Below are 27,487 nucleotides of genomic sequence, written 5' to 3'. Positions count from 1 at the left end.
ATAACTGTCCAACAATAATTTACTTTTTATTTCCTTTTTGACACACTCACTAAATTTAAATATAAATTTTTCCCTCTCTCTCTCGCTGCAAATCCTTTTGTAGTGAAGACACATTTCTTAGAGATGATACACTAACGATATGGATGTAATAAAATGAAAATATTCAAAGAAAGCTTTAAAATGTTAATATAAAATAATAATTAAGTATAATAATTATTATATTTAATATATTATAATTTTTTGAATCTCAAATTTATAATATTATTGAAAACTAAGTTGTTTAATAATAAAATTACAAACAACAACTCAAATTTTGTCTGTGTACTATAGAAATGTCATCTCTAATAGTTGGCTGTCACAAAAAGTAAACATAAACAAAGCGCCAAACACTTTTGTTTTTGTTCACCAAACACATAAAATTATAAATTATGGAAACTAAAGAAATTTCAGTACCAGAAGGGACAAAGGAAGAATCAAAATCTATAAAAGCCATCAACAAGGATACGGTGCATAAAATATGTTCGGGCCAAGTATGTAATAACATCAGTAAATTGTACAAACAAATTTAACATAAACTATATTCCAAAAGGTGGTTTTAAGTTTGGCCGTAGCGGTTAAGGAATTAGTAGAAAATGCTATAGATGCAGGAGCCACCTTAGTGGAAGTTAAATTACGTGATCAAGGTTTGGAATCCGTTGAAGTTAGTGACAATGGTTGCGGTGTGGAGGAAAATAATCTTGAAGGAATGAGTATGCAAATGTTAATCGTATTTAAAAAGAATTATTTTAATTGTTACGAATAAAAATTTTCAGCCGCCAAATATCACACCTCGAAGCTAAGAGAATTTGTAGACCTACAATCAGTGGAAACATTTGGTTTTCGAGGTGAAGCTTTAAGTTCCTTATGTGCATTGGCAAACATGTCGATAACAACACGCCACAAGTCTACGGATGTGGCCATTAAAATAGATTTAGATCATGAGGGTAAAATTCGAAAAAGACAGCCTTGTGCCCGTAGCATTGGAACAACCGTAACACTTACAAGTCTGTTTGAAACATTACCTGTGCGTAGAAGGGATTTTGTGCGTAATATAAAAAAGGAATTTACAAAAATGTGTCAAATACTGCAAGCGTATTGTCTTGTGTCCCGTGGTGTACGTATTATATGTAGTAACCAAACTTTAAAAGGATCCAAGACTGTGGTAGTGCAAACTCATGGATCTCAAGATATTTTGGCCAATATTTCTGCCATATTTGGTAGTCGTCAGGTGAATGACATTTTACAACTTAAATGTCCCCTAAAAGACAGCGAAGGTGTAGCCATACCAGCTAATTTATTAATGGAACAATTGCAAAATGACATAGGTGGTAGTATTCGTTTGACCAAAGATGATATTATACAGCTGTATGATTCGCAGTTCAAACTTGAGGGTTATATCTCTAGTTGTGAACATGGCAGTGGACGCTCTTCCAAAGATAGACAGTATTTTTATGTCAATTCCAGACCTTGTGATCCCAAAAATGTAAGTTATTATACAAACTTAAATGTTTAGCTTCGTTTATAAACTATTGTCTTGTTGCAGATATCAAAAGTCGTCAATGACTGCTATCATCGCTATAATGTCAATCAGTATCCCTTTATTTATCTCAATATTATAACAGATCGCCAGTCGGTAGATGTCAATTTAACACCAGACAAACGTCAACTTTTGCTCAACAACGAGAAGATACTTTTAGCCCTTATCAAGAAAGCATTAATCACAACATTTGGCAATATACCTTCGACATTTAAAATGCAAAACACTACCTTATTCAGCATAATGGGAGTGGATAAAGCTAACAAAAGTTCCAAACAAACAGAGAATGTACAGAATGAAATTGAAGAGGATGTTCCCCTGACATCTACACAAAAATTTATGGACGTTTTAACGCAGTGGAAGCAAACGGGGGATACTGTAGGTCCAGTGACTCAATCTAAACCGAAAAAAAGAAAATATGCTGATGAAATAACAACCAGAACGTTAAAATTGCAAAAAATACAAGATTTTCTTACCACTAATGCTGTGTGTTCCAGTACCAATAGTTATCAAGAGCACAGTTATAAATCAGAACCGGATAGCGAGGAAGAAAGTGAAGTGAAGAATAAAGAAGACAAAAGTCACGACATTAGTAAGCCAAATATTGAAGTCTTATCAAAAGAATCCCTTGAATATGATGAACTAATGACAAAAACATCACCTCAATATGTTGTAGAGCGTATTGACTGCAAAAATTTAACACCCTTGAAAACTAGACCAGTCAAATTGGAGATTCCAGAAGAAACAACATTATCACCCGATGATCTCAATGACAACATAGAACTAGATGAAAGCGATTCAGAAGCTGAGTATAGAAATCAACCATGTAGTGAATTGAAATTATCCTTGGCGGAAATAACACTGAATCTAGAGGCGGAGGAAAATTTAATAAATGACCGGCAGCGTAAAGCCAAATTAGAACGTTTACGTTTTAAGAGCGAAATAAATCCAAATCAAAACAAGAAAGCTGAGGCCGAATTACAAAAGGAAATCACGAAGAACTGTTTTGACAAAATGGAAATACTGGGACAATTTAATTTGGGTTTTATTATAGCTAAACTAGACACTGACCTCTTTATAGTCGATCAACATGCTACCGATGAGAAGTACAATTTTGAAACTCTGCAGAATACGGTACAATTACAACATCAACCACTGGCAGTGCCTCAGCCACTGGACTTAACCGCTGTCAATGAAATGGTGTTAATCGATCATTTGTCAATATTTGAGAAGAATGGCTTTAAATTCGAGATTGATAATAATGGTAATGCACAGAATTATATTATTTGTTGCTTAATATCTTTATAAACAAGACGTTTTGTTCTAAAAATAGCTCCTCCCACCAAAAAAATACGTTTGCTGGGCAAACCTTTCAGTAAAAATTGGGAGTTTGGTAAGGAGGACATAGATGAATTAATTTTTATGCTACAGGACGCACCTGAAGGTACAATGTGTCGGCCATCGCGCATTAGAGCTATGTTTGCTTCTAGAGCTTGCCGCAAATCGGTTATGATTGGTAAATCTTTAAAAAAGTCCACCATGAAATTGTTGGTCAAACACATGGGTGAAATCGAGCAACCTTGGGTAAGTTGTATTGTTGGAATCTTAATAAATATAAATAGGGTAACTTAGAGATGAAACCTCATTGTCAAAAGCCTAACAAAGTTTTGTTTAGAAATCGGAGTGTCCGACCCCACAAATAACTGAGATAGATATAAAGCAAAAACCGGGACAACCTCTATTTTTGATCAATGTATGGATTACTCCAGATATTGCAACGATGTTTATAAGACTATATATAGTAAGTTGGACCTAGTATTGGTCAAAATCGGGAAAAATATTTTTTAAACAGAATTTTTTTTCCTCAGAAAATTGTTTTGTCATAAATTCTTTTTCAAAAAAAAAAATTTAAAAAAAAATTTGGAAAAAAAAGTTTTTTAAAAAAATAAAATAATTTTGTTTAGCTAAAAATATTTAAACAAATTTATTTTAAAGTATAATTTAGTGAACGGTATATGCCTCTCTCACTTACTTGTTTTCTTATATCTCAGCCATTTTCCCGGATATATATGTATATTGATGTCAATTATTTTTGTAGTGGTGAAATATGTTCTTATTCTTTATTGACAATATATTTACATAATTTTGGATTTGAAACCTTTAGAAATTAAAGGTCCAACCTGAGATGGATCGCGTCCTCTTGTTTCGGGTAAATAAAATTTCGTTAATAAAAACATTAAGAAACATGTTATCGAAAATGGTAGAAACACAAATGAACCCCAGGCATTTTGCAAACTGGGAAAAGTCATGCCAATTATAAAATTACAACTCCATGAGGACAAGCTGCCCATTGACATGGCCACTGGCCTGGGAGATACTTCAAAAAGTTCTGAAAAGATTTAAGCTTTTTAAAATATGTATAAGGCAAAAACAATACTTCAAAGAACCAACCTGAGCCAATGAAATATGGTATAGGTCCCACGCCAAATTGGAAAAAGAATATGTATAGAAATATGCAAGATATGCAGCCTTGAGCAAACCAACTGACACTGTCCTGTAATTATATTGTACATAAAGTATAAGAATCAGAGAAAGGAACAAATCTTTACAACTCACAATATAATTAAGCATTAAGGCAAAGCTTAGCAGAAAGAAGGAACACACCAACGTAGACATTAACATAAGTGGTCTACGATTAATTTTGGCCATAAGAATTGGTCCCAATAGGGATGTGGCCAAATTTATTGAACCTGCCCCCAAATTGGCCCATTCTGCAGCTTGTGGTGTCATACCAGCTCTACGGAATATTGAGACAGAATAATAAAATATCTGAAAATATATAAAGACATTTTAAGATAATCTACCCTACTACATATAAAGTAAACAGATTACCGCATTAATTCCAGACAATTGTTGACCTCCTTGATATGCACAGACAATGATAAGCGGCATTAACAGCTTTGGATCCTTAAGCACATCTACATAGCTGCTTGCTTGCCCCACTAAATTTGATTCTGCTTCCATGGTTTCCAGCTCTTGGGCCAAAATCTCCGCTTTAACATTTCCCCTTAGACGCATTAACAGCGCTTGGGCCTCTTCACGGTCTTTTTTAACAATATACAACCATTTTGGACTTTCCGGGTACAAGAAGAAGGGTGTATAACACAAAACAACAAGTATGACATAGAAACTTAATGCAACATGCCAATGAGATTCGGTCCCAAATACCGAACGTAAGCTAAATATCTGGCCAACGACAACACCAGTCGTGAAGCCTACAGCACAAAATACACCTAAAGTGCCGCGTAATGCCAACGGCGCTATTTCACTTAAATACATAGGCAGACAGGCGGTAGTTAAACCGGACGCAATGCCTACAAAGAAACGGCCCAAAAGTAAAAGCTCCACCGAACTTATCATGCGACAAAAGAAAAAACATATTGCCCCGACAAAAAACAAGGCTCCACATATAAAATTGCATCCTTTTCTGCAAAAAGAACATATGAATATGAAAAAATATTATTTGTGTGTATACATACATACATACCTTCCAAACTTATTAGCCAAACCAGCTCCAGTCAGTGATCCTATAGCTCCACCTATTAAAAATATAGAAACTATAGCAGACCACAGCAGTTCAATTGATGCTGCCGATAAATATACATCATATCTGTATATTAATGTCTCATTACACCAATGACGCATGAACTGAAAACCATTGAAAGATAAAGATAATACCATAAATATTTTAACTATACTTTGCACAATTACACATACCACGGCTGGACTATTCATTACTCCTATGCAATATCCAGCTGGTACAGCTGATCCTAAAGTGGATGCATATCCAGCAAACACCAATAACTTTGTCCACTGGAAGAATATATTAATTAAACCATTTTAACAATAGCAGTGTTTTATTATATTTGTTATTAACAAACACGATAAGTTTTCATTACCATTAAACATTTTAAATTCAAATTAGTAAATTATATTTCAGCCTTCAAGGCAACACTCAAATATTTGTTCGGACAATTTAAAAAAGAAAACACATTAACGTTGACAAAGTGTTAAGCAATTATGAAATTACCATTAGGATTTTGATAATTAATTAAATTACAAACTTTTCACTTGAATTAGTTTATGTAGAAATGTTTACAGTGATTATCGATAGTTATGCAATTTCGTTTGCATGCATTTCATTTTCACAAGAATCATTTCTGTTTTTTTTTTTTTGTCGAAAAAAGCATCAACACTGACATATAAACATCAGAATTGTGTTGGCAATTATAATGTGGTCTATCAACACATCTGTCCTTGTGTCAATTTTCTAAATACCCCATATTATTTGGAGACGTTTTCGTTACAAAAATGATCAAAAACAGTTCACGGTGTAGATATGAGTGAAAAAAACATCATATATCGTCGTTTTTTTTTAAATTATTGAAATTATTTTATTTAATAAAGCTAATTTTACAAAATACAAAATTGCATATCTTCACCTAAAATGCAAAATAACATAACATCACTTTTCATAAGTTTATAGGAGAAGCAAAAAACGTTATGAAATGAAAACTACTTGAGATATTGAAACAAAATTTTCAAATCTGGGGCCGAATTACCGCATTCGATATAGAGTAAAATTGATCGTAATTTTCTTATTTGAGATTATGGCATTCGATATCAAACAAGAAATTTAATACATTTGATCATAATTTCGATATCGAAATCATTTTTCAATACGATAGCTCATTCGATCACGAATGCGGTAATTTGGCCCCTTAATTAAATTGAAACTAGAATTATATTTTTTTTAAAAAAATTACATTTTATGCTATGTGTCTTTCGTTATTTTGCCTAAAATAAGGTAAAACGGATTTATTTAATTAAACACTCATAGTGTATGTTATTTTGGTTATAAATTGGTTATTTTGTATCTTAAAAGTTTAAATCGTAATCAATAATAAAATCAATTTCGAATTGTTGGATGATACGTTGTTTTGCATTTTAGGTGACTATCAGCCCAATTATGAATAAAAATTCCCGGGAGTTTTTTCCAATTTTTTCTATTCAAATTCAATGGAAAAAAACTCCCGGGGAACAAACTACCAGGGAATTTTTTTTTCATAATTGGGCTGTATATCGTCATCTAAAATGCAAATAAAGTAACATCATTTCAAAAATGTTAAAAGCGATGGGCAAAAAAACACTGAGGAATTAAAAAAAACTTAATTTCTACCATTTGATCATTAAACAGAATGACAAACTCATTTCCAAATTATAATCTTGCACTTTTTTTATTATTTCTTAACTTATTCATTATCTATCAACCATTCGATTTTGGTATTTTTCTAAATCATTCTAATTTCACTAAAACAGATAAAAATTAAATTTTCAATAAAGGTACCAATTTAAAGCGATTGCCACGGTATTTTAGCGGACATGGATAACGATAAATTTGTATTAACTAAATTAGATTGTGTATATTTTCGTAGATTTCAATAAATGAATTGAAATCTACTAAGAAAATTCGTTTATTGGATTATTTTAGCGGTAACGGCAATTGCAGTTGCTATAAAAGATATGTATGTATGTATAAACAAATTATCATCAAAAAACGATTTTTTACAAAAAACTGTTTTTAACCAAAAATAAGTAAGAAAGTATGGTAACTGAGTAATTGAGCAAAAACATTTTTCTTTTAAAATTTCAATAACTTATTTTATATCTCAGTCATTTGTGGGCAGATTTTCTCGATTTTAAATAGCTATGCATGTTTATAAATTGATTTCAACATATAGACGGACATGCCTATATCGAATCCACTATATATAACTATTCAGAATATGTATACTTAATGGGATCGCAAACGAAAAATGCGGAAAAGGCAGAGTCGACTGAAGTATTCTATCTTGTTATGGATACATTTTGATTTTCTGTAACTCGAACATACGTACTTTATATACATCTTAAAGAAACAACCAACGTTTTTCTTAACAAAAATAATAGTTTTTTACAGAAATTAACTTTCTATTTTCTATCACCGAACACTTTTTCTCTAAAATTTTTTTAATCTTTACCTTTCACATATACATCGTAAAAAACGTTTTTTAACCAACAATTTGTTTCACAATATCGTATGTATGTAATTATTTTACTCGAGAAAAATAGTTTACAAATTACTGAAACACAAACCTTCACAAACATCTCAAATGAATTTATGTATGCTCTGTGTATTTCTTAGACCATTATGAGCAACTAACAAAATAAATATAATGTCTTAATGTATCTTATTAGTTGGTTACTTTAAAATAATCTATATTGTTCAATATGTATTATTAACTGCTAACACTATATTAGAAAAAATTACCGTTGCTGCTCCGATATCCTGTTGATTCTTATTAGTATGGCCTTCAGTATGCGAAACATCCGTTTTATTTAAAATTTGTAATTCGTTTTGTTCAGCCATTGTAATTTGATACCCGCCGACGTTATAGACAATTGTAAAAACTGCAACTGAATTCTAAAATAATCTAAATGATTATAGTTACCTAGTAGGCAACCAAAGTAAACTACCATGCAAAAGGTGTGCTACGCTGGGATGATAACTAGTCCCAATGCTGTTTACGGGTGGAATGTATATATTCCACCCGTAAACAGCATTGGGACTAGTTATCATCCCAGCGTAGCACACCTTTTGCAAGGAGATAACAGAATAATACTTGGTGATTTCAATGCTCACCACGAGAGTTGGTACTCCCAGCTACCAAACGATCCACGCGGTATTTCATTATCAGACCAGATAGACGACTCGGACTTCGCTGCAATTAACGAAGACCTCTCTACGAGAATAACTGCTAGATGTTCAAGCTCCCCAGACATTTCCATCGTCTGCATGTCACTTCTTGCCCATACCACCTGGCAAGCCCAAACGGCATTAAACTCCGATCACATCCCTATCTTGATCACAGTAGAGAAGTCTAGCGACTTTGTGGAGCCAGATAAGCGCACGTTCGTTAACTACAACAAAGCTGACTGGCACAGCTTTACGAACTACATAGACGATACACTACGTCACTTGCCGCCCCCCACATGTGCCAGAAGGGGTGAAGCAATCTTTAGAAAGATAGTCCTTCAGGCGGTAAGGCGCTTTATCCCCGCAGGAAGAATACCAAATATTAGACCAAATTTTCCATCACAGGCAGCACGATTGGCTCAGGAACGCGATCTCCTGCGTGCTAGCAATCCAGCTAATGAGCAAATTGAGCAGTTGACGGCTGAAATTGACTTTATCGTCGACGAACATCGCCGCAACAAATGGTTGGACCACCTGAATCATTGCTCAACAGACTCTAAATCGCTATGGTCTACTATCAAAAGTCTAACTGGAAACAATAATAGAAATCAAAACCTCGCTGCTATTGCGTTTAATAACTTGCAACATACAGATGCCAAGAAATGCGCAACACAATTCTGCAGGCAATTTATAGAACACCCCGCCACGCAGAGCCGGACCAAAAGGACTATAGTTCGGAGAACTAAGAATCTTACTCGAGATCCTCAGCCACGCTCCTTCACCTCCCGTGAAGTCGAGTTCATTATCTCCAAATCGAAACCTTCTAAAGCTCTAGGTCCGGATGGTATCTCAATGATAATGCTAAAGAAGCTCGGTAAAGTAGGTCTGGAATATCTCACCCACCTTCTGAATCTCTCGATTCACCATTTGGTGATTCCAGATATCTGGAAAGTGGCTCGAGTTATCCCAATTCTAAAACCGGAAAAATCAGCTACCCTAGGAGAATCATACCGCCCCATCTCCTTATTGTCACCAATAGCAAAGATTTTAGAATCCCTACTATTACCCACCCTGAAAGAGCATTTCCCGCTCGCCACACATCAACATGGATTCAGGGAAGCGCATAGCACAACAACGGCTCTAACTCAGATAACCTCCCAGATCGCCAATGGCCTCAATCAGCAACGACCGTGTCAACGTACCATCGTCGCCGCACTGGATTTATCCAAGGCATTCGATACGGTCGATCACTCGATACTGATTAATGACATCGTGAACTCCACACTCCCAAATGATGTCAAACGCTGGATAGCCAACTATCTATGTGGAAGACATGCGTTTGTCGAGTTCAGAGGCCAGAAATCAAAATACCGCAAGATAAAGATGGGCGTGCCACAAGGAGGAGTACTATCACCGATGCTCTTCAACATATATCTTGCCAAGCTACCTGAACCCCCCCCAAATGTCTCTATGGTGTCGTATGCAGATGATTGCACTATTATTTCATCAGGTGTCAACATCGACGACATAAGTGCCAAAATTACCCGATACCTGGCCACCATAACAGACTTTTTTCAGGAACGCAAACTCAGGTTATCTGCTCCGAAATCCTCGGTGTCCCTTTTCACCTCTTGGACTAAAGAAGTAAGGACGGCGCTCAACATCTCAGTCGAAGGTCGAACTATCCCCACGGTTCAAAACCCGAAAATTTTAGGGGTAGTCTTCGACAGCCTCCTTCACTTTTCAAGGCACGCAACCTACATCAACCAAAAGGTTAAAAATAGGAACAAGGTCCTTAAAGCTCTAGCTGGCACCTCTTGGGGCATGAACAAAGAGACGATTGTAGCGACATACAAGGCAATTGGTCGCTCTCTTCTCAACTATGCTGCCCCAGTATGGACCTCTTTCCTCAGTGACACCCAATGGCGAGGTTTACAAACGGCCCAAAATAATGCTCTCCGGATCGCAACCGGTTGTGTCAAGATGACGAATGTGGATCATCTACATGAGGAGACCAGGTTACTGTCGGTCAGACAACATAATGTGTTGTTGACTAGACAGTTCCTGTTGGCATGCCATCTGCCGAGTCACCCCAACCATCAGATTCTGATGCAGGATCCTCTTCCCCGACACATCCGGATGGACTTTCGACACTTTCGCAGCGACATCCAAGACGTCATACCATCGGACGTCGACAGACTGTCTATTGCAAGTGCTCGGAAATTGTTGCATCAAACGGCGGTTACTGAAGCCATTAATGGCTACACATGCAACAGAGTCCTAAATGAACACCCCCCTGCGATATCGGATTGTGAGAGACAATTACCAAGGCATACAAGAACTATATTAGCACAATTAAGAGCCGGTTGGTGCAGTTTCCTCAACTGCTACCGAGAACGTATCGTTCCTGGCACTTTAAACCGTTGCCCCGCCTGTCATCAAAGTCCTCACGATACAATACATTTATTTAATTGTCCCACCAGGTCTACAAATTTGCGCCCCATAGACCTGTGGTTAAGACCAACTGAGGTGGCGCAGTTTCTCCAACTCCCACTTCCACCTACTGACATCAACACAAATAATTAAAATATTCACTCTTATAATTACAGGAAAGAACAATCGGATACAGTCGAACTGTTACAACAACCATTCAAAGCTTATTTAAAGGGATATAAAAATGTGTAATTTAACTGATAACAAATAATGGCATGTTATGGTGGAGCAGGGAGTAGAGATGAATATGCAAATACGTAAACAAATGTGTAGGCCAAGAGCAATATCTTAACCTACGAGGGGGTTTGTTTGTTTAAATTATTATATGCAACTAATTGATAAGACGAGCAAAATAGTTTTAGTATTTAGCATGAATATTTATTTGATCGTAATAAAAAATCTCAACTATATACTTTACAGAATTGTCCTCATGGCCGTCCAACCATGCGTCACCTCATTAACACAGCCATGCTGATAAATGATGATGAGGAGGAGGATCAAGATCAAAATGCCAGCGCACAATAACGGTTTCCAATTTATATTAATGGATTACTATTAAAAAGAAACATATTTACAAAAATGTAAAAAAAAAACAAAAAAAAATAATTACTAAAATGACTTTAATCTTAAAATAGATGATTTTAAACGCTTATTGTACGGAATATATTAAAACCACTATGGGCGGTTGATAAAATAACTCCGGGCAATTGGGGATGCCAATGTAATTCCTTGATTTCCTTTTGGCCCTGATGTATGAACAATAGTTGAGGTGGTAATTTTTGAAGGTCATCATTATTTTGTGTATCCATTTCCTGAGCTTCCTGGTCAATATCTTTTTCTACTGCCAAATCCCATAGAGCGATTTGATCATCATCGCCGCCGGATGCCAAAACTGTTGCATCTCTTGGATTCCATTCGACGGTGGTTATGTGATTTGTATGATGTTTGAAAGTGGCAATGGGCTTTTTAGTTTGGAATTGTCTCAAGTCCCAGATGTGCAAGAAACCATCGTCACCACCACTTGCTATAAATGGCTCAGTGCGATTCCATGATATAACATTAACATCACTTTCATGAGTATTTTCGCACGTCAGCATGCAGGCCTTCTGGGGCGGTGCCCTCACATCCCAAATACGTATGGACTTGTCAACCGAGCATGAGGCAATGACACTGCGTTCATTGGGGCTCCATTGCAAATCTTCCACTGATGCTGTATGACCGATCAATGGTCGTTGATCAACTTTCCATGTTCCATCTTCCAACGGAGACCAAATGTGAATATCGCGCCTGCAAAAATAAAAAAAAACAATACACACATGTATTAGAAGATTCAATATATAGAATATACTGTAACTTACTTGCAGTCGCCAGTAGCCAACACACCATCTGCACAGGGACTCCAATCAAGAGCAAAACCCTCCTGTTGATGGCCACTAAATTTGAAAACTGGCTTAACTACTTCGCTGGCTACTTCTCTTTCATACTGCTTCAAAAGCTGAGTATCTTCAATGGCTTGTAGTTGGCGAGATAAATTCCATATGTTAACATGACCCAATTCACTCCAAGAGGCCGCAAAGACAGTATTACCAATACGCTTCGAGCGTACACGATTAACACAGCCTTGATGCTTTATTAAAGCACAAGTCATATCGGGTTTCTTTAGTTCATCTTTATCGACAACCTCATCTTGATCGTCATCCAGTTCTTCGTCGTCCTCATCATCTTTATTGTCTCCACCCTCTTGAGTTTTATGCAAGTTACTCATTTTCATAACAATTAAATTGTTGACATGGGTTTGTGATGCCTGTGTACCAGCCACCATATAGGCTGTCAACGGATAGTTTTCTCTATTTTCTCCCAATTCATCGGCAATAACATCAAAGCTAAGACAGGGTGCCCCGGTGGAGGCCTGATGCAACATAACGTATGCTGATTCATCGCATACCAACTCTTCATCGGCTTCCAAGGGTTTGCCCGGCAAATACACTTCTTTTTGGCCGTCGTCCTGTTGTTCACCATCACTATCATTACCCTCCATATCGCTTTCGGCATCCTCTGGAGCAACGACTTCCATATCTAAATCTTCATTATCCATATTTTCTTAATTTTTTGTTAAAATTTAATGAAATAAAAAATAATAAAGCTGCTGTCACAAATTACACGTGCAACTGAGTTTTTTTTTATACTAAACAAAAATACAGAGTTGCCAACTTTTGATAAACTTAATGTTTATGGGATAGATCTGTTTTAAAACGAATGTTTTAAAAGTGTGTGATTAGTAGGCTATTATTTTTTTTCCAAAATACAGGCCGGATAAGAAATAATTTTGTCAACAAATGTAAAAATGTTTGTATATGTTTTTTTCTTTTCCAATTTAAAAAAAATGAAACATATCCAGGGAAAACCAAAAAAAAAAAAAACTTGAAGAAGAGTATTCAAAAACCAAATCCGGTTACCCGTTTTTTTCTCTTTGAAAAACCGACGAATAATTCAAAAATATAAAATATCATAAATATTTTCGAATTATTCGACAGGCCGGTTTTTTGTATCAGTTAACCGTTTTTTATAATTAAGAACATTAGAGTATAACAAAATCAGTAACGTAAAAAATATCCTTAAACATCCATTAACATTAAAGCATTTCATCTTCTTCAAAAAATATTTTCTCATTTTGTAGCTGCAAATCATTAACAAAATAATTAAATTCCCAGGGTTGTAATAAAAGATCTGCTGTCGTCGAAAGTTCTTCTCTGGGAAAATACTTCCGATTGAAACAGATGTTGCTGAGACAATCTTTGGCCGAATGAGATTCGGATCCGGAGAGAAGATCCAATTGTCGTGGGAACGATTTTTTTGCTGCTCTTATATATTTTGAAAATATTAGCTATGTTCAATAACTAAAAGTTGTTACTAGTTAGTAACAATTGTTACTGGAAAAGCGTTCATTAACTCAAAAACTTGCAAGTAGAGAAAAAATCAAGAGCGTATAAATTTTAGAGAGTTTTCTCTCGTTGCAAACTATTACAAGTTCTATTTTGAACTCGTAATAGTTAGCAGCTTATATTTTATATGTTTTGTGTTATAGTTTATTTATTTACATTTGTGGTGAAAAAATTTCAAAACAAAAGAATTTTCAATAAAATTGAAGAAAATGTGAGTATTTATACATTTTAAAAGGAATAAAATAAGAAAATTGTGTGTATAAAACAATTGTTACTGGAAAAGCGTTTACTTTTTACTAAATTTTGATTTTATTTTCTCGTTGCAAGTATTTACTGGGAAAGTAAATGAACAGACCTATTTTCTTATCGAAAATCTCACTCTGATTAAAATATGTTATAAAAACAAAAAAGTAATGTAACAGAACTTGTTTAAAATAAAAAAAAACACGGTTAACCAGGTTTCTCTACTAAAACCGTTTTGGAATCTGGGTTTTTAAAAAATTAAATTTTTCCGACAACCAGAAAACCGGGTTTCTTTGTTTTTTTTAATACTCTAGTAGGATTGTGATTTTGAAAAAAAAACTATTTTTTATATCGTTTGGATGCTTATCGAAATAGCTTTAAAATGAGATACAGTGGGGTTATTATGTAATTCGATTGGAATCAAAACACTTTCGAAATACAATGTATAAAGCATACAAATTCGAACGAATTTCTTTTCGAAACGAGTTACATAATAACCCCACATATTCAACTGCACAGCTCATTCCCACGACAGCCGGTTCTACGCACCGGAATGACCCGAGCTCACTCGGCCAAGGGCTGTCAACCCAGCAACAACAACAACAACAACTGCACAGCTAATCCTACTTCACTTAGTCCAATGGATTATTGGACCAACATTGAAGTAGCATAATTTTGTTGCCTTGACCACGATGCTGAATTCCCAGATTAGAAAATTGTATAGTTTTATCTGTTACAATACCGGATTTTTTTTTTAATGTATTTTATTTCCAAAATTAACGTAATAATGGTACACTAAATTGTAGCCAAGATTTACAGCTAACCGCATAACTTTAAATTAGAGTTTTAAATTCTCGGTTTTATTGTTGGTCGAAAAGCGACAATTTCACAAACTATTACTGCAGCAAAGACATTTCACCCACAAAAACGACATTTTGCCCTCAAACTTTCTCCAAAACCGCAGAAAAACTAAATAAACTAATTTTTTTTAAACCATAAAAAGTCGTTTCTTTATTTGGCTGCATTTAATTATTATATACAAAAATACTTGCCTAATTTCATTGTTATTTGTAAGTTAATTCTAATTTTAAGTGATTACTAAGATTTAATTATAATATTGTACACATTTTTTTTATTAAAATTTTCAAATACTCGCGGATTTTGAAAACACCTTGATAAATATTTCTATTTAATTTATAAACTCGATTAAAGTTTCGTTTTTTATTTATTTATAAAATGTGGAAATGAAAATATTTAAAACATCTAAGAATATAAAAAAAGTTAAAAATCGTTTTTAAACTGTTTAGTATGATGATAATAAATGGAAGTAAAACGAAGACGAAAGAGATCTTGAAATCTTCTTTAAAAACAACTTGTTTAAAACATTACTACGATTATAAATTAAAATATTGAAACGAAATGGAAATATATTCCTTTCATACATTTAAAACTATAGTAGAAATCATTTTAATGGATACAAAAAATAACAAAAAATATTGTAAAAGAATTAAAAATTCCGTAAAATCTTAGAGATTTGATGCTGTTGTTTGGATATGAATGAATGTGGTGATGAGGTTAATAGGGGAATTCGTTATGACTCAATTGCCCAAGACATGAATGTCTTCATCCTGTTCTTTTTCACGTTGGCGCACTGCCACCGCCGTCTCGACCAACAGATACAAGCATTTGAATTTATCTTTTGCGATAGCTGAAATGAGAACCAACTGTTCAAAAAATAAAAACCGATAATGAAATGTTTTATACCTTTTACTAATGTTGTGCTAGGTGGTATGATTTGTACACTAGAGGTAATTGTATTATTGTTGTTATTGGGAAGTGTATTAATATTGCTAAGCAAGCTGTTGTTATTATGCTTGGCAGCCATTAATTGTCCTCCCGAACCAGGAGTATGTGAAGTGACAACAGTGGCTTCAGCTCCAACACATGCCGTCTCGGTAACCACTTCGCCAGTGGATAAAACAATATTGGCAGATTGATGGGAGACAGCAGCAATTCCTGTGTTACCTAAGAAACAAGATATTACTCTGATATTTCACGCTCAATTCATCAATTGTGCTTACCTGCCGCTTGTGTAGTTAGAGTGCTTTCGTTTGAGGTTTGTTGGGGCAGATGTGACAAATGGGGATGCGGCGCCGATGTCCAATATGTATTATTTGTAGCAGTAGGACTGGTGGTCGTCACTTCCTCGGTACTGAAAACAGTCCCGTAAAAATAAATGTATAAACGCAAAATTTTGATGTTTTGTTTTTAATTTTTGCAGTAAAGTGTATATACAAGAATATACATATATGTATTTGTTTGTTTGTTGTGGTGTTGGTTGTGATTGTGTTTTTGGGATTATTCAAATATAGGTAGTAGAATTTTAAATACAAAACAAAAGCATATACATATACCAATTTTAAAACGATGTATGTAATACATTTTTTAGAAAAAAAAAAACGAAAAAGAAACCAAAAAGAAAAAAGGATTTTTAAAAGAAGTAAATAGTGTTTCGAAATTGCAGTCAATAGAATACAGATTTTAACAAGACGATGGAATTTAAAATACTTACTTCATTACCGATTGCCATGCATCAGAACTTTCAAATTTACCACCACTTTCTTCCTCGCTTTGGGCCTCACAAGTGTCGTACTCATTCACACTATCATCTTCAGATCTAAAAGTGACATAAGCAAAAAACAATGACATCGAAATGAATTGTAAAAAAAATACAAAAAAATACAAATTTGAATGGCGCACCTCACAGCGTCTTGAAAAAGGTTTTTGCTAGACTTATTATTATTATTTTGTATATGAAATAGTTGATTTAGAGTATGAGAGTAAAAATAATTGGACTTTGCTGTATATTGGGAGTTTGTGAGATTACTAGTATTATTTGAACAGGTTAAATCAGGCTTTGAATAACTTTTGGGAAATTCGTATTTAACGACAGTTTCTGTGGCGACTTGACGTTGTTTAGCATCTTGAATTTTTTCTAAAATTTTGGCTTGAATTTGAGGATGCAAGTTTTGAAAGCCTTGAGGATTTGATACAATTGCTTGTTGCCATCTTAGGTGGGTTTATAATATAAACATTAAATGGATTTAAATTAAGTAATTTCTATTGAAATGGCCTATTGACATTCCAATTGAAATTAATGAGTAAACAAACCTGTAAATAACACTGTCATCATATTCCATATCGGGTTCTACCTTAACCATTTGGCCACCCGGCGTTTGCACAAAGTGTCCCAGAGCTGTCAGTACGTTGGCAACTCCATCATGTACCTCTTCACCTTCTACCTCTTCGGTGGCTCCTACAATCTGTTACACATTTTGTTTATTAGAATTTAACTTTTAAGATAATTTGTTTGTAAGATTGGTTATAGTATAATTACAGAATACTGCTAATAACCAACCCTACAGTTTTTACATTACACAAATACTTACTACTTCTGAAGCCGGACTACCAGTAATAGGATTTGGTGCATTTCCCGAGTTATTCAAACTACCCGTAGAATTCATTGACGAGTTTAGTTTCTTACCTCTACGCGATATTGTAAAGTGCAATGGATCTTGACCTTCACGTCTAATCATTTCTGGCAGTATTCGGCGGCGAGCATTAATGAACCAATTGCATACCTAGAAAAAAAGACAATAGTCTTGCTTTAGCTTTATGTTTTATTTAATTTAATATTAAAGTAACCTGGAGCACTGTCAAATTCGCTTCCTGCGATAAGGTAAATTTTTCGGCATCACTAGGATAGGCATTATAACGATGTTCATACAACCAACGCTTGAGTATTTTCACAGAATGTTTCGGAAGGTTGCCTCTTCTTTTTCTTGGCAGACCTCCATCCTGCGAATCCATAACCATATCTTTGTAATCCTTGACATCATGCATATCGGACATATCATGTTCAGATATATCTTCTTCTACTATAGTTTCATGGTGATCGTCTTCCTCCACAACGCCCAGTACAGTAACGCCGTCATGTTCAATATCTTCATGTGCATCATCGTCGACACTGGAGGTGGACTGAAATCGGTCCCGTGCTGAGATGGAAAATTGTTTAATATTTTTACACTTTTATTTTTTTACTAAATAGATAAATATGCTGCTTATTTTTTTATTTGCATGACATTTTCAATAAGACAATCGGCAACCACAACAAAATATTCCACACATACGCACGCACACACAATCACCCCTCTGTATAAATTGGTATGTATACGTCAAATTACATAATTTGACGTATAGTTGGTTGGAAAAACGAAAAAAAAATATGGCAGGCAAATGACGGACGTTGCCGTCCGTCACTGCGACAGCTTGGAGAAAAGTCATTTTTGCAAAATAAACACAAAATATAATAACAAAACACCACTTACCTTCGTGTGCTATAATTTGTGCTTGAATTTGAGCTTCTTGGGCCATATCTTGAATATCCTGGCGTATCTGTCGGTCCAGAGCAGAGTTAACCTCTTCCTGGTGATGTAAAGTGTCGGGCGATAACATTTTATATAGTAATATTGATTTTACCCTGGCGTACACGTATTTTAATATGTTCAATGGTCAAATAATACAGTTAACATTTAGCTAAATTCTTCAAAATTCACCAACGGTGGCAGTGAGTGGAAATGGAAATCACGCACAAAAATATTTTTTTTAGAACAATCTATTTGTGTTTCCTTTTATACAAGTTCCTTTCTTATAGAATGTCTCCATTTATCGTTAATTGGTTTCTGATAAAATAATTTATAGTTTTTGCAAACGTTGACGATGTACAATATACATCTTTTTAGTGACGACGGGAGATGTGAAATGTTTTCGTTTTTGTTCCTCTTCAAAATTATTTTATATATTTTTCCGTCTGTCTGTCTTTTAACGACGCCTACTTCACCGCGCTTGCTGTGATTTGCTTTGCGCTGTATCGATTGTCAGTATTTTTTTTCAAAGAACTTTTTTATTTTCACTTTGTCTTCTGGCCTACTTTATTAATTTATTTTTTACCAGTAACAATTTTTTGTTTATATTTTTTGTGTTAATAATTTGGCTAAGTAGTTTGCGCCAATATTTTGACAGACGTATTGTCAATTTTTTTTGTTAGTTGATTAATAAACTTCAAAATTTTTATTTTGACTTTCTAGGCAAACTTCAAAACTGTCGAATGAAAAAAAAATCCAGTTGCATTTGGTGACAGCTGCTGTCACACGAGAAAAGTAGTCGCTCGTTTTGTGGCAGCAGAAAAGAAAATGGCGTATACTCTTATATCGCAATAGGGCAAATGGAGATGCCACACTGCAATACAATCAGAAACGAAAAAATGGCAATAAGAAAATAAATGCATAATAAATGTTGAATCAAGGTATATTTAATGCATCTTGATTATAAATTTTATACTCTAGTTGTCAATTAAATAATTTTTTAACGAAATTCAACATCTTTGTCTAACATTTATGATAATTTCGTACAGAGCCATCTATGTGTCAAAAGTAAAATAATAAAATTGTCCGAAATATCCAAAAAACTAAATAGAAATACTACATACTTTATTATTAGCGTTTAGTAAAATTAGTATGAAGCATAAATTTTAATTATTTTCAAGAAAAATACATATTTTTACTAAAATTGTTAACACTATTAATAAATCTGGCAACTTTATACTTCTGCTCCAGCTGACATCAGCAGCTCACATGCTCACGCCTGTGCCACAGAGTACTTTGTGCCTGTGTATTTCTTATGGGAATATTTGGCTAACTCGTAAAAACTTCATATAAAAAAATGGTTTGGCTGATGTCAGCCGCTCATGTCAGCCGCGGTGTTGCCACCATCAAAAATGTATGGTTTTCTATATGATATGGCAGCACTAACAGACAACAACAATTCAATAAAAGAACCCAGCCAACTAGTTCAACAGGTTCTCAGAGTTGCCAGTAACTAACAAGTGTTTCGAACAACGTAACAACACCCACAATATCCACGACGCAGAATTTATTAAAACGTCGATAAAACATGGAAATATTATAGTACAAATAGCTGTGTATAACGTAAAGTGACAAGTGTGTTCAAAGTTTATTGAATTGTAATAAAATTACTTAGTGTTAATCGTTAATATTGGTGAAAAGTTGAGCAGAAATGTTTATTGCATCCATCTGAGGTGGTTCAGAGCCCCATCATAATCAATGGATTGCTGAAATTGGCAACTCTAAAACCAATAAAAAAAAAATACCAATACACTGAACTTCTGAAGTGTAGTGTAGTCAAAAGAAGAAATCCAAATATAAACTTGTTGTGAGAATTTATTTGTTCGTTCGTTTGTTGGTTGATGGATTTTCTTTTTGTTTTTCATTTCCTATTTTAATATTGTGTATAAGAAGAAAAGAAAAATATCGCTGCATTTTTGTTTTGTTGTGAATAAAGTGTTTTAAAATATCGTTGAACGATTTTTACAATTGGAAATGATGTTCCAGCCATCATTTTGACGTAATTAACACGAAGAGTATACACAATTTTTTTTTTTTTCATTTACGATACTTCGACCTGTTTTTTCTTCTTGTATAAATACACACAAGAATGTCGTTGAGTAAGTCCAGCGCGAGTGACGACGCGAGCAAATGCAGCGTTAAAACGGATGACTCGACGTCGGCTGCGTCGAAATCGTCGAATAATTTGGTTGTTCGTAATTATCAAAATTCGGATGAAAATTTACAAATTTTATTCGACAGTGTTTTAAATCCGAGTGAATCGAAGCGTCCATTGCAAGTGCCTTTGCGTATGCGGAAGTTGCCAAATTCATTTTTTACGCCACCTGCTGCCAGTCCCAAATCACCGACAGTATCACATTCTCGGGCCAATAGTGTGGATTCAGCGTACGATTGTGGTTCACAGCCAAATATAAATCAAACATCAGTAGCAACATCGCTATCAGACTTACAGACTGCTGCCGCTGCAGCAGCAGCACAGGCGTCAGTACAACAGCCCGCAACGACGATTAATGCTCAACAACCGCCACCACCACCAGCCGCCTCTCAGGCAGATCAACCACGTTTACAAATCTGTCACTCTCGTGCCCATAGTAGTCCTGCTTCACTGCAGCAAACATATAATATACATGGCGGCAATATTGGCGACGACTCGAACTCCTTCATGCAGCAACAAAGCTCTGGTGAAGTTTCGAACGGTGGAGGTGGCGGTGGCAATTCTGGTCCAGGATTTCCCGGTACTCTGTTAAGTTACAATGCTGCCGCAGCAGCAGCTGCTGCTGCCGCCGCTGCTGGGATAAATGGCAATAACATATTGGCTTTGGGTGGTGGTGCAGGCGGTGCTCCGTACCATATGAAACAACGTTCATACGATGTTATCAGTCCCATTCAGTTGCAAAATGAACTAGGTCCTCTTCCTCCTGGTTGGGAGCAAGCCAAGACCAACGATGGCCAGATATACTATTTAAAGTAAGTGATATACAATGTTCATTATTTTTATTATTATTCTGTTTATTTTATTATCATTATAACATACAGAGTATACTATACATATCTACATATATAAATAGTTTTATTGCTAACAATTTAAATGTTTAATCCATTTTTATCCATGCTGCTGAAATTCGTTCTTGCAACATTCAAGAATTCATTTTTTTCCGATCTAGTTAAGAGGTAAATAAATGTTGGTAATATCCTTTAGATTTTGATTTTTTAGTTTTGTTGTCGTATTTTTATTTTATTGGTTTTTAAGTAGTTACACCATTTACAACTATTTTTGAATTTTCATATTGGATTATCTGGATATACATATGTATGTACCACAAATTGCGTTGCCATATATTTTATTTATGTATGTATTTCATTAAGCGGAAGTAGATTTAAAATGTTTTGTTTACCTTTTGCAATATGTCTTTTTTTCAAAACTTGCTGTACCACTTAGACAATTTGTGCTATTGATCATTATTATATTAAGGTAATTCACGTAACCTTTTTTACCCTTGTAAAAACTTATACATCTAATTTTTTAAGGGTTTAAAACGGTGACGTGAATTACCCTGTTAAATAACATAAACCTTCATAAAAATCGATCGGTACGAAAAATTTTAATTAAATACTTGACTCACATTAGTTTAATTGTATAAATATCTTAGGATATATGGATGTTTTTCCCGTTCAATGACATGATACCACATGACCATCTTCATTAAGACTATAGACTTAATAATGTGTATTTGTCGGAACTTTTCTATACAAATCAAGATAGGTTAGGTATCAAAATAATATTTACATGATAGATAATACTGTTATTCTGGAGATTTTTTTTTATAGATTTTCTACAGATAATACTGCTATACACACTTTTGTTTATGGAAAATACTTTTATATTGAAAGGAACTTGTTAATTTGTCGTGTTAACATACAATTCTGAAAATTGGTAGAAAGTGACAAATGCGTCGCAAGAGTACTACGGTACTTTTCAATATGAAATAGTACGATCGTATCAAATTTTCCATTCTTGAAATAAATCATTAAATCCTTTTAGTTATTTTCAAGTGTTTAACAATATTTTATAATATAATCAGTACTCGACTAAGCTATATACGTTAAATCTTCAATTTAAAGAAATAATTATGGGTGTTTCGCTAATCCTACAAATAGAACTTTGTTATTGTTTTTGAGCTATTGTTCTGTAACTTTTCTATACATTCCATAATGCGGAATGAATTTACATATTAAGATATGCGATGGAGTTGGAGAAAATGAAGAAGTATATGATGAGTTTATTATTATTTCCGTTTGCCTTTTTTAAAAAAATGTATTTTAATACATTGGAATTAATTTATATCACAATTTGCCAATTGTCTAAAAATAAGTATTCAGTGATATTCTTTGAATTATTACTGTTTAATTATAATAAATGAACTCAAAAGCCTAATTAAAAATTTACTTTAAAATTATACATTGGCTTTATATTAATATAAAAGTTTAAGCCATTGGTTTAAAATTGATTTATTAAATATATCGTAATATTCATCCATCACAATTTTCAAAATCAATCGGTTTGATATATCTATCGATTTTCATCAGGTACCTCATTTAGATTTTAATCCTAATCCTATTGTAATATCCACTAAATGAATTTGATTTGGATGCTCATAAACAAATGTCCTTTTAAGTTATCGTAGTATTTTTTTTAAATTTAAAAAGTTATGTTTTCAATGAATAATACAAAACTATTATATTTCGCGAATAGACAGATTGAGATTTGGAAAAAAGTTTTTACATATTAGTTTAGAGTTTATTAGATAAAAACTAATGATATTTGCGAAAAACCGATACGTAAAAAACCGAAAATTTTAGGCCCTATTTTTTTAAATCACGTCACCAAAGTGTTATTTATGTAGATTGTTTTCCACATAAATATCACTTTGGTGACGTGAAATTTTGTTTTTGTTTTCCACATAAATATTACTTTGGTAACGTGATATACAAAATTAAGGCCTTAAAATTAAAACTTAAATATATTTTAAAGTATAAGAGATAACTTAGAGGCAAGGGATTTTCTTTATTATCACCTTGTATTCTAATAGAGTAATTGCTTTGCAATCGTAGTTTAGAAGAGAAGATTACCACTTTTATTCGACACCACTATGCCGCATTTGAAGGAAATTATTATGGTTTTTGGGATCAGAATATGCTAGGAGAAAATATTTTGTAATATCGTGAAAATAAAATGAATAATTAAAATATTTATAATAACAGAATTAACACTGTTCATTTTAATTTTAATGCTAGTTTTCGTATTTTTTTAATAAATATCTCTAATGTTTGAGGTACTGGATTTTTTTTTTAAATTTCCCCGAAGTTCTATAGCATACCCATATAAGTTTTACATTGTATTATTTAACGTCTTCGCAAAGTTGAATTCAGACGGACTTAGATGATCGACTACCCTGCCTAGGCTCCAGAATATAAATATACACGGTGGAGGGCCTGCTATTTAGGGAAAAATATTATTGTTATAAATTTAACATAAATATTCCAAACATGTTTGGAAAAATCTGTTCAACCGATATAGTTAAAAATATGTGAACTCAGATCTGACTCAGCGTATGATAATAACATAATATTGCCGAAACAAGAGGAACTAAAAAGACGAAATATTTGGTAATAATAAACAATAATTATATAAAACCCGCAAATATATAAGATCGCAAATGAATTTTAGGAATTTCAAGCGGATTGAAAAATGTATATATATTCTTGTCACTCATTGTGAAGGGGATAACATGATCCTTCGGTTCAAGATGAATTTGCAAATGAACATAAGTCCGTCATGTATAAATAATAATGCTAGTTTTGGGTAAGGCCCAATATGTTTTTGTACTCCAGAAATTAAGTTCAATATCAGTCTGAAATAAGGCTTGTAAAAAACTAAAACGCCAAATGGTTATTTTACACACAAAAAAAATGTCTGTAAGGGAGATAATGAACCCTAAAACTATTTTTTAATACTGGAAAGCAAACGTATCCTTTGACCTTACAAAATTAATGATTTTAATATGTTTAAAAAGTTTTTTAATTCTCGCTTACAATTGATTATTTATTCCCTTGAAAATATGCAAAATTTTTTTATAATTTATACTTTTGGCTTTAAAAATTATGTATATAGATTTAATTTTGTTGTTTGAGCATATTTCGTTTTTATACCAATCGCAAAGTAGTTCTGGGTTGATTAACTAAAGGCAATCGGACCGTTTTGCATTTTCTTGCATTCGACAATTTTGCGTCTCGTTCGTTCATGCACGTGTATGATGAAAAGCTTCGTATAACGCCTCTTGTTCTACTTGGTTTGCATCAAGCGCGAGTCTTTTAATTTGGGTAATCTCTGGTACATCAATATTAATTCTAATGGAACTTGTGGAGTACCTATATTATTATTAACCTTCCTATATGAAGATATAAGTCGACATTTTGGTTTTGTACTTTTCCTTTCAACTTTAATTATAATCCAAAAAAAAGTAAACTTTTTACCTTATGATTTAAAAATGTTTTGATTTTTTTTAGTATTAAATATTTGCACTTTTCTTTATTCTTTTCTATATTTAATTTTTCATTAAAAAAATAATAATTTCATTTATTAGTTATAGATTTTTGATTTGTTTAATATGTTGAATACTAAAATATTTCACTTTTTTTAGTCACACTACAAAAACCACACAATGGGAAGACCCTAGAATACAATTTAAACAACAGCAAGCATTAAATGCTGCTGGTAAGTATTACACATGAGATCTTTTCCATGCGGATGTATGAAATTTTTTTAAATTTTTTTTGTTAACACGTTTTCTTAACACATTTAGCAAATGCAAGATTAAACAACAAAACAGCTGCTGCAGGTGTATTAAATGGCGATTTGGGTCCATTGCCAGAGGGATGGGAACAAGCCTTAACAGAAACTGGTGAAGTTTACTTCATAAACCATATTGATCGTACAACGTCATGGAATGATCCACGAATTCGTAAGCATATATAACATACAACAGGATATTTGACTGAAACCACATTCAAATAATATAATAATACTAAATTCTGCTCGATTTCTATTTATTCTAGCACTTTTATTTCAAAAAGAAATAAAAGCTAAATCTGAAATGAGTTGGGTAAATGCAACTGAAATCGACAAAGATACAGACATATTTAAGCAAAAAGCAGGACAAGTGAGTATTTTTCTGTAAAGTGCAACTAAATAACATTCTGACAAATTATAAATAAATATTGTAATTTACTACTGTTCCACAGAAGTCTTTAAACAAACACAATGTTAGCTTACATATGGATCCGTTTCTTTCTGGTGATAACCACGCTCGACAAGAATCGAGTGATAGTGGCTTAAGTTTATCATCAAATTCATTTGCAGTCAATCCAGATTTTATAACCCACATGGATACCAGCATGGACTGTATAAGTGGTAATTCAAATAACAAAAATATATGTATTTGTAAAATTTGTATTTACCTATATTCTCGTTTACAATTTCAGAAAACGGCAGCATTATAGATAATTTGGACACAACTTTACAGCTAAATGATAACATTTGCATGTTAAACGATGTGCTCAATTCGCCTTCGAATAAGCCAGATAATTTGGAATGGTATAAATTAAATTAATTTATTTTTTATTATATCATCGAAGATATATATAATTAAAATAAGCAAAGCGCGCATATAACTATTATTTCAACATTTTTTTATGTTTATTAAAAAAGCTAAAAAGTAAAAGTATTTCCATTTATCATAGATTTAATTATGTTTATTTTTTGCAAGCAAAAAATTATCCGATTCAATCAATCAAATTGTAAAACATGTTTTCAACTTTTTTTTTTTTTTTCTTTTAAACACAATAATAATTATAAAAAAATAATTTAAATACAAGGACAGCTTAAATAAAGAAATCCATATTTTCTAATAAAAAAGAAAAAAAAACTTTGTTTTTAATATCTGTTGAGATTTAATCGGGCATGTTGTCACATATTTTGTTCAGAATGGTTTCAATTCCGTAGTTTTTATTCCGATAGATTTCGTTTTAGGTTCTTCAGATTTCGTGTAATTTATTAATTCCAAAAATATTAAATAATTCTGTATTTCTGATTTTAATTTGAAAGCGTTTTCACATTAAAACAAATGTGAAGGTTTTGTTACAGAAATTGACAAACAATTTTAGAAAACCAAATAATTTCAATCAAAAATCAATTCCACTTTGCAAACTGAAATTGGTTTCATACCGAAAGAAATTTTCGTTTTACTTTTTCTGAAGAAGCAAAATACTGAATTAATTCCACTTTCGATCGGAATGGAATTCTGTGACAGGCCTGAATATAAATGCAACACCATTTATACATATATATATGTATGATAAATATCGAGCCCTTAGCGCGTATATCGTACGTGACAAAACACAAATTTTACCGGAAACGTTTTTTTCTTTCTAACAAATGAATATATGGTATTTAAAATTTTTGATATCATACCTTTTTAAAGGGTTTTTGCATCACCGATCACTGGTGTAATTATTTTGTTATAAGTTTTATATATGTATGGTAATGTCATGTCACGAAATAAATTAGTCATAGCTCCCATGTATGGCCCACTTCCGAAAATCACTTAAACTAGCAGAATCTTATATATCCTTAACCAAATTATACTTTAAAATACAAATTTTAAATATTTTTAATGTAAACAAAATTTTATTTTTTTTTTTATTTCAAATTTGAAAAAAAAAAATTTATTTTATTTTTTTTCCTGAAATTTTTCAAAATTGCTTTTTTTCCCGAATTTTTTTTATTTGTTTCCCAATTATTTTTTTTTAATTTATTGGTGAAAAAAAATGTATTACAAAAAAATATGTTTCCCGATTTTGACCCATTGTACGTCCAACTTGCTATAGCCTTATA

The 27,487-nt window shown here is 33.2% G+C and overlaps 5 protein-coding genes across 7 annotated transcripts; 2 read left to right on the top strand and 3 right to left on the bottom strand.

Moving 5' to 3' along the window:
• Window positions 1-376: 376 nt before the first annotated feature.
• Pms2 (mismatch repair endonuclease PMS2) lies at window positions 377-11,495 on the top strand. Its single transcript, XM_065511100.1, has 6 exons — window positions 377-530; window positions 590-749; window positions 813-1,522; window positions 1,583-2,840; window positions 2,910-3,160; window positions 11,286-11,495. Exons 1-6 carry the CDS (start codon window positions 429-431, stop codon window positions 11,388-11,390), a joined length of 2,586 nt encoding a protein of 861 aa, XP_065367172.1. The 5' UTR covers window positions 377-428; the 3' UTR covers window positions 11,391-11,495.
• On the bottom strand, window positions 3,678-8,132 carry LOC135960693 (solute carrier family 2, facilitated glucose transporter member 1-like). The gene is made up of 7 exons (XM_065512053.1): window positions 7,947-8,132; window positions 5,354-5,449; window positions 5,124-5,284; window positions 4,469-5,063; window positions 4,193-4,405; window positions 4,028-4,130; window positions 3,678-3,965 (listed from the first exon to the last, which is right to left on the bottom strand). The coding sequence occupies exons 1-7, from the start codon at window positions 8,043-8,045 to the stop codon at window positions 3,712-3,714; spliced, it is 1,521 nt and encodes a 506-aa protein (XP_065368125.1). The 5' UTR covers window positions 8,046-8,132; the 3' UTR covers window positions 3,678-3,711.
• On the bottom strand, window positions 11,219-12,995 carry l(2)09851 (WD repeat-containing protein 1 l(2)09851). Of its 2 annotated transcripts, XM_065511102.1 has the most exons (3): window positions 12,224-12,995; window positions 11,476-12,152; window positions 11,219-11,417 (listed from the first exon to the last, which is right to left on the bottom strand). In XM_065511102.1, exons 1-2 carry the CDS (start codon window positions 12,958-12,960, stop codon window positions 11,507-11,509), a joined length of 1,383 nt encoding a protein of 460 aa, XP_065367174.1. In that variant the 5' UTR covers window positions 12,961-12,995; the 3' UTR covers window positions 11,219-11,417; window positions 11,476-11,506. The 2 variants fall into 2 exon arrangements, with proteins under 2 accessions (XP_065367174.1, XP_065367173.1); XM_065511101.1 differs by having other exon boundaries at window positions 11,219-12,152; window positions 12,224-12,994.
• A 2,037-nt stretch (window positions 12,996-15,032) lies between these two features.
• Window positions 15,033-19,183, bottom strand: LOC135961043 (uncharacterized). 2 transcript variants are annotated; one of them, XM_065512510.1, is made up of 8 exons: window positions 18,439-19,183; window positions 17,756-18,105; window positions 17,500-17,691; window positions 17,222-17,373; window positions 16,623-16,727; window positions 16,132-16,262; window positions 15,815-16,075; window positions 15,033-15,758 (listed from the first exon to the last, which is right to left on the bottom strand). In XM_065512510.1, exons 1-8 carry the CDS (start codon window positions 18,563-18,565, stop codon window positions 15,649-15,651), a joined length of 1,428 nt encoding a protein of 475 aa, XP_065368582.1. In that variant the 5' UTR covers window positions 18,566-19,183; the 3' UTR covers window positions 15,033-15,648. The 2 variants fall into 2 exon arrangements, with proteins under 2 accessions (XP_065368582.1, XP_065368583.1); XM_065512511.1 differs by having other exon boundaries at window positions 15,033-15,746; window positions 18,439-19,181.
• Window positions 19,184-20,286: 1,103 nt separating this feature from the next.
• On the top strand, window positions 20,287-26,432 carry yki (Transcriptional coactivator yki). Its single transcript, XM_065511935.1, has 6 exons — window positions 20,287-21,501; window positions 25,236-25,309; window positions 25,398-25,556; window positions 25,651-25,754; window positions 25,837-26,005; window positions 26,077-26,432. Exons 1-6 carry the CDS (start codon window positions 20,624-20,626, stop codon window positions 26,202-26,204), a joined length of 1,512 nt encoding a protein of 503 aa, XP_065368007.1. The 5' UTR covers window positions 20,287-20,623; the 3' UTR covers window positions 26,205-26,432.
• The last annotated feature ends 1,055 nt before the right edge of the window (window positions 26,433-27,487 follow it).

The sequence above is a fragment of the Calliphora vicina genome, chromosome 5, assembly GCF_958450345.1.
Source record: "Calliphora vicina chromosome 5, idCalVici1.1, whole genome shotgun sequence".
Taxonomy (NCBI): Eukaryota; Metazoa; Arthropoda; class Insecta; order Diptera; family Calliphoridae; genus Calliphora; species Calliphora vicina.
This window is presented reverse-complemented; position numbering and strand designations above follow the sequence as displayed.